This window comes from Helianthus annuus, chromosome 12 (genome assembly GCF_002127325.2).
Source record: "Helianthus annuus cultivar XRQ/B chromosome 12, HanXRQr2.0-SUNRISE, whole genome shotgun sequence".
In the NCBI taxonomy this organism is placed as follows: Eukaryota; Viridiplantae; Streptophyta; class Magnoliopsida; order Asterales; family Asteraceae; genus Helianthus; species Helianthus annuus.
In genome coordinates this window covers 103,624,713-103,632,581 of record NC_035444.2, presented here as the reverse complement: position 1 = coordinate 103,632,581, position 7,869 = coordinate 103,624,713, and the positions used below count along the sequence as shown (strand labels likewise).

Genomic DNA, 7,869 nt, shown 5'->3' with positions numbered 1-7,869 from the left:
CCAATTCCGACACTATCTCACCGGCGACCAATTCAAACAATCGAGCTTCAGACACCCGTAACATACAAGTTTTAAATCAGCCAAAATAACACTAAAAAAACAAACATAATTCAACATTTCTCAAACTGTGTTGGCTAATCAATTTGCAGTTAAAGTATATGCACAAACGAGGTCACCGGAGCCACGGATTTGGCGGAGAAATCGATTACTGTATTATCTTACCCTGAAGTAATTAGAGACAAGAGGGGGTCGCCGGAGCCACAGATTTGACAGAGAAACCGAAGGGAAGAATAGGGGTCGCTGTGGAGAAGAAGCGACGTGAGGCAGGTCGCTAGTTTTTTTTTTGAGATGTGTTCTGAACGAACAGGAAGAGGTTTGGAAGAGGTGTGAAGATGTGAGGCCAAGCCTGTTTGAGGAAGAGTTTTGAAAGAGTTTTTTTAATAAAATCACTTAAAAAACAAACAAGCACGTGATCTCCGTGGGACAAATATAAGAGGTTCTGAACTTTAAAAAAAAAAAAAAAAAACACCCTCTTGGTATTTTTCGTTGTTCCCTGCTTCCCTTGTACATGAACACGTGACAAACACATGACTTGCAATGACTACAAATAACCACAAAATTGGCGGCAATTACACTTATATTCCCCCGCCCTTGAACACACTCTCTCTCTCAACAACGATGAACAACGGCAGGAAGCGAGCGGCACAGCAGCCACCAGCGCCGCCGCAACCGTCGAAGCACATTGCGACGGAGATGCCAATGGAGGAGGAGGAGTACATGGATGAGGATGTCTTCATCGAACAAAACCTCGTCGACGAAGACCAACTCATTCTCCGGGACATGGAAGACCGTGAAGCCCTAGCTAATCGCCTTCACAAGTGGAAGCGTCCGCTATTATGCTCGGGGTACCACTCCGAGTCACAAAATATAGGTATTTTCACTTTTGATGTTGCTTAACTCATTTCTAGGGTTTTACCGTTCGTTAGGGTTTCAACAAATCACTTGTTTTTATAGAAGATAAATGCTATTATAGCTAGCTACTGATTCCCAAATTAGAGATGATTCTTTGCTTGGTTTGAAAGGTATTGTTTTTGTATGTGTGTTTGGGAATTCTTAGGTTTAACATCAACAATTTTAAAGGAAATACAGTATTAGAATACAGAAAATATCGAACCTCATGTTAAGAATTAGGGTTTTTATTACTGTTGAGATATCAAACTGAAATTTGTTCCGTTCATTATTATTTCCTGCTAGTTTTTCAACAACTGGAGATTGATTACATGATTGGAGAGAGCCACAAAGGATTGATGCCTAATTCTTCTGGTTCTACTGCTATTATCAGAATATTTGGTGTAACCAAGGAAGGTATTTTCTCATACCTTATCTTTCACCATTGTCTGCTTTTGGTTGAAATCACTACTAAAATAATATGACGTTAACTACTAACTACTGTGGCAATATCGTTATAATTTCTGCAGTATATAGAATCCTTCAGTCGTGTGATGGAAAACATGCTTTAATCAGCATTTTCGTTATTATGGCGATTATTATTATATATAACCCTATCCTGTAATATGATGTATTTTTGTTCTGCAATCAGGGAATAGTGTATGCTGTAATGTTCATGGATTCGAACCGTACTTCTATATCAGCTGTCCTCCTGGCATGGGCCCTGATGATATATCCCGCTTTCATCAAATTCTTGAGGTATCTTTTTTTCTGCTGACTGGATTATGTTAATATCAAGTATTTGCACGAAAGGTGTTGTATATGTGCATTGATATACAAATTCTTACAAAGTACAAGACAGATAAGTTTTTCCTTTTAATTTTGTGCAGGGGAGAATGAGGGAAGCCAACAAGAGCAATAAGTTTTCTGTTCCTAAGTTTATTCTTCGTATAGAACTAGTTCAAAAAAAGAGCATTATGTACTATCAGCAACATAGTTCTCAGCCCTTTCTGAAAATTGTTGTTGCATTGCCAACATTGGTTGCTAGTTGCCGAGGTAAAGTGCCATAGCTTCTATATTTTACTCATGCCATTGTTGAATTTATTTGCAATTATAGATTCTATACGCATACATATATATCCATGTTATGTAATCTTGGCAGGAATTCTTGACAAAGGGATACAAATTGATGGTCTTGGTATGAAAAGCTTCATGACATATGAGAGTAATGTTCTTTTTGTTCTTCGCTTCATGATTGATTGCAAAATTGTTGGTGGCAACTGGATCGAAGTTCCAGCTCACAAATACAAGAAATCAACAAAGAGTCTTTCGTACTCTCAGTTTGAGTTTGATTGTCTGTATCCTCATTTAAGCGTTGATAGCGATAATGGTCCTTAATAATAAGCGTCTGATGTGTATATGCTCAACTTACCCAATTAAGTTATTAAATTTCTTGACTAAGATTATAGCTATTCAGATCTGATAAGCCATGTTCCAGAAGGAGAATTTTCAAAAATGGCTCCATTTCGCATATTGAGTTTTGACATTGAGTGCGCTGGTCGTAAGGGCCTTTTCCCTGACGCTAAATATGACCCTGTTATTCAGGTTTGATTTATATATGTTTAAGCAATTTTATTCGTCTAAACCCATTAAGCATATAAAGTAAGCAGTTATGTTGCAGTTCCTGATTATGTTGTACTTTTAGATCGCAAATCTGGCCACACTGCAGGGTGAGGAACAACCATTCGTGAGAAATGTCATGACCTTAAAGTCATGTTCACCGATAGTTGGTGTTGATGTGATGTCATTTGACACCGAGAGAGAAGTTTTGCTGGCTTGGAGGGTAATATTCTGGTAGTTAATTTGCTGGATTTGAGTTGATGATCTTGGACGTTTTACAATACATATATAGAACCAAATATTCTGATAATTCTTGTATTGTTTACTTGTGTTTCGAATGTGATAACACTTGAATTGCACACCTGCACAGCCATTAGCATTTTGTTGCGACTTTGGATATGTTTGTGTTTTAAGGGAGCTGATAATATATCTGTTGCTTTCAGGATTTTATTCGCGAAGTTGATCCAGATATTATAATCGGTTATAACATTTGCAAATTTGACTTGCCTTATCTGATTGAGGTCAGTGCCTCAGCTCTCTTTTTTTTTCGAAGTACAACTATATGTATACCGTTTGTTGTAACATTGACATGGTAGGCTGTCCATAACTCCTGAGATTAAGTGACTAAATACATATTTTGTTTTGTAGAGGGCAGAAACATTGAAAATAGCTGAGTTTCCGATACTTGGTCGCATTAGAAATAGCAGGACCCGTGTGAGGGATACATCATTTTCTTCTAGGTAATGGTTGTGTATATATGCACGCATACATATATATGTATACACACATATACTGATGAATGTTAAGCTGTTGCACTGTTGGACATAACGCGGTTCTTCATAATGCTGAATTTTTCCAATATTAATCTGGTGTAACAGGCAGTATGGTACAAGGGAAAGTAAAGAAGTTACATTGGAAGGGAGAGTTCAGTTTGATTTGCTTCAGGTATTCATTATAACATTAAATGACATAACAAATAAGTGGACGCATAGGGATAACTAAAAGATTTATTTTTCTTTGCTGTATTTTCAGGCTATGCAAAGGGATTATAAATTAAGTTCATACTCACTGAATTCTGTTTCAGCACACTTTCTTAATGAGCAGGTATTCTTTTTATATTACTTTTGGTGAATGAACCACTATCATCAATATTGTGTTTGATTTGCAGAAAGAGGATGTTCATCATTCGATTATATCTGACCTTCAGAATGGTAACCCAGAGACAAGGCGGAGACTAGCTGTTTATTGTCTCAAGGTTTCATTCTTTCTTAGTTCTATAATAGAGTGGCAGCGGTTTCTATTTTTTTAATACAAACTGAAAGGTTGTTGAATATTTTATAGGATGCTTATCTCCCTCAGAGGTTGCTGGATAAGTTGATGTACATTTACAACTATGTGGAAATGGCTCGAGTCACGGGTGTTCCCATATCGTTTCTCCTTGCTAGAGGCCAGAGCATCAAGGTCATATTTTATGAAAATGGGGATAATCATTTGTTGATTGTTTTATAGATATATTAGATTTTGAAATCGAAGTGGTTGTGTGCAGGTACTCTCTCAACTTTTAAGGAAGGCAAAACAGAAGAATCTAGTGCTTCCTAATGTGAAACAAGCAGGATCCGAGCAAGGAACGTATGAGGGTGCAACTGTGAGTATATACTATATAGGTTCTAATCATATATTATATTCACATTGTATAGCACTAAAAAATTACGGAGGTTATTTTGCTGTATAGGTTTTGGAACCGAGGGCGGGATTCTATGAAAAGCCAATTGCAACATTGGATTTTGCATCTCTTTATCCATCAATCATGATGGCATACAACTTATGCTACTGCACTCTAGTAAGATATTCTTCTGTTTTTATCTTTAACTAGATTGTTGCAATAGGCTGCGTATTGTGGCGGCGAAGCCTTACTTGTTTATGGCTAGTGGCACGTTATATGATGCGTTAACCATATGAAAACACATGTTTCGATGTATCAGATCTAACTCAGTGTAACCTATACGAGCACTGTGGTTACAATGTACGATGATGACATTAACGTGTGGTGCCCGCACGTGACAATATGCGTTTTTGACTTTGTTACACACGTTATGTTCATGTCAATAATGTCATTAGACATAGATTAAAAAAAGAATATGTCTCAGTCGTTGCAGTGTAAAGTTGTAAAAGTAATTTAGACAACAGTGTAATGTTGTAAAAGTATTTTAAACATTAACGTGGTTAGGCATAGATAAAAAAAGGTATAGTAATGTGTCGCACGTTATGGTGTAAAGTCGTAAAACTAATTTAAATAAAATGAGGTGTCAAGTTATTAAGTATAAAAGGTTGGCTTCAAAGTTGTCAATTATCGAAAGTTACAAGTGAATGTGTAACTAACATAAAGATGAGGGTTAATAGTGTTTCATGTCAAAAGTTTGAGGGTGCGAAGTGAGAAAACTAAAGGTGTTAAAATGAAGGTTAGAATTATCATTTGTCAAAAGTCTACGTGTTAGAAATGTCAGTGGAAAACCCCACTGGCCTTTCATTATAAGATAGTAGTATGGCCTTGGTTTGTAAAAATAATATAATATAATTCTTCTGTAGATGTTTAACGTGTTATCCTTGTTAAGGTGACTCCTGAAGATGCGCGGAAGCTCAATCTCCCACCAGAATGTGTCAATAAAACTCCATCGGGTGAAATATTTGTCAAGTCAAATTTGCAGAAGGTAGGGACATGGTATAGGTATACTGTATATAAAATCATTGTGCTAATTGATTACAAATGTACTTTCAGGGTATACTTCCGGAAATTCTTGAAGAACTGTTAGCTGCTCGTAGAAGGGCTAAAGCAGATTTGAAAGTATGACTCCTATTTTTTCTTTCAATTATTATATTTTATATTCCATAGATTTTTCATTGTGCAGCACATTATCTAGTATTATAAGTATTATGCTTATACAATAATGAGTTGGTTGGGTTTCAGGAGGCAAAGGATCCCCTAGTGAAGGCTGTATTGGACGGTCGCCAGCTGGCTTTGAAGGTAATTCCTCTTATGTGTTTTTTTCCTTAGTTAATTACTTTCCTTAGTATTATTAACATTTATTCATCATGTGCAGATAAGTGCAAATTCAGTGTATGGGTTTACAGGAGCTACGATTGGCCAGTTACCATGCTTAGAGATATCCTCAAGTGTTACAAGCTATGGTAATATGCGTTCATGTGCATGTAGCTCAAATGAATATTCTATTATGGTAATAACTAACTTGATTGATTTTTGAAGGCCGACAGATGATCGAACATACAAAAAAACTCGTCGAAGATAAATTCACAACACTTAATGGCTTCGAACATAATGCTGAGGTAATATATGGGGATACAGATTCTGTTATGGTGCAATTCGGTGTGCAAACTGTTGATGACGCCATGAAGCTGGGTAGGGAAGCTGCTGATTACATTAGTGGGACTTTCATCAAGGTAAGTTGACTCATAACAACAAGTGCAAATTTCATTCGTTTAATATAGTCTGATGTTAATATATTCACGTTCTGATTTTTCCTTGCGTGATTGTTTGTTTTGCAAAGCCTATTAAACTAGAATTCGAAAAGGTATATTTCCCGTACCTGCTGATCAGCAAAAAGAGGTATGCTGGCCTCTACTGGACAAATCCCGACAAATTTGACAAAATGGATACAAAAGGTTAGCTAAAGCATATAAAAAGACCATTTTTCTCTTCAAAATATGTTTTTTCTTGCCCATTTGAGTTTTTTTTTTTTTCTTCAGGTATTGAAACAGTTAGAAGGGACAACTGTCTGTTAGTAAAAAACCTGGTAACGGAGTGCCTTAACAAAATACTAATAGACAGAGACATACCTGGAGCCGTTCAATACGTCAAAAATACCATTTCAGATCTGCTTATGAATCGCATGGATTTGTCTCTTTTGGTTATTACCAAGGGACTGACGAAATCCGGAGAGGATTATGATGTAAAGGCAGCACATGTTGAACTTGCAGAGCGAATGAGAAAGGTTAATAGTTAGTTATCTTTTAGCATTATAACTTGTTAACCAAGCTATATCATCACATTGTTGTATTATATTTACTACAGCGAGATGCAGCAACTGCTCCAAATGTTGGAGACCGAGTACCATATGTCATTATCAAAGCTGCGAAAGGCGCAAAGGTAAAGCAGGTCACAATCATAACTTGGTATGTTATAGGATAATTTGAACTAATAAATTGATGAAAATCAGGCATACGAAAGGTCAGAGGACCCGATATACGTGTTGGAAAACAATATACCCATCGATCCTCAATACTATCTCGAAAATCAGATAAGCAAGGTTGGTTTGGTTAATGGTTAATCATCTTGTCGTCATCTCGAAAATTAGTTATACCTGTACCTGAGACTGTTGATGGTTTGCGATGCAGCCACTGTTGAGGATATTTGACCCCATTTTGAAGAACGCCAGTAGAGAACTTCTTCACGGGAGCCACACTAGAGCTATCTCCATATCTACTCCGTCAAACAGTGGGATAATGAAGTTTGCGAAGAAGCAGCTAAGTTGCGTTGGCTGCAAAGCCTTAATCAGGTACCTACCAACAACCCAAATGACTTCTAGTTTTTTTATTTCTTATGGGCAAATGGATCGAATGGTTGTGTTTGCTTGCAGTAATAAAGATCAAACACTTTGCTCACACTGCAAGGGAAGGGAAGCCGAACTTTATTGCAAAACGGTTGACAACGGTATGTAAACAAAAACAGAAACAAATAACAATGTAACCATCTTCTCATATAACATACGTTTTCTTTGTTTCCGCAAGTATCGGAGCTAGAGAAGCTTTTTGGGAGGCTGTGGACACAATGCCAAGAGTGTCAAGGATCTCTTCATCAAGATGTCTTATGCACAAGGTGCTCCTTACATTTTCAGATCACTACTGGTTCATGAGTGTGTGTGTGTGTGTGTATATATATTTGTGGATGGTAAGATACTAAGATTGATGGTTGTTAATGGTTGTGTTGTAGCCGAGATTGCCCAATATTTTACCGGAGGAAGAAGGCACAGAAAGACATGGCGGAAGCCAAAGTCCAATTAGACCGATGGAACTTTTAATGCTCCGAATTTGGACCTTTTGGTAGTTTTGATTCTGCATATAGTTTTAGTAATAGTATGATTAGATTTCAATCAATCTATTCTACTAAATGTTTGGAATATTAACTTGTATTTGTATTTCCTGAGCCAAGTTGCAGAAACCTATCATGGTTCATCATGTCATGTGTATTGTCATATATAAAAAGCAAGATTTACACTTTGAAGTTGA

The 7,869-nt window shown here is 36.9% G+C and overlaps 1 protein-coding gene across 1 annotated transcript; it reads left to right on the top strand.

Moving 5' to 3' along the window:
* Positions 1-611: 611 nt before the first annotated feature.
* On the top strand, positions 612-7,869 carry LOC110895784 (DNA polymerase delta catalytic subunit). The gene is made up of 28 exons (XM_022143137.2): positions 612-931; positions 1,255-1,365; positions 1,601-1,707; positions 1,839-2,004; positions 2,111-2,306; positions 2,418-2,553; positions 2,654-2,791; positions 3,012-3,089; positions 3,217-3,308; positions 3,447-3,513; positions 3,601-3,672; positions 3,737-3,823; positions 3,910-4,029; positions 4,115-4,213; positions 4,301-4,408; positions 5,181-5,276; positions 5,345-5,410; positions 5,534-5,590; positions 5,667-5,754; positions 5,831-6,024; positions 6,132-6,246; positions 6,331-6,575; positions 6,656-6,730; positions 6,801-6,890; positions 6,979-7,139; positions 7,221-7,294; positions 7,372-7,459; positions 7,574-7,869. Exons 1-28 carry the CDS (start codon positions 679-681, stop codon positions 7,659-7,661), a joined length of 3,267 nt encoding a protein of 1,088 aa, XP_021998829.1. The 5' UTR covers positions 612-678; the 3' UTR covers positions 7,662-7,869.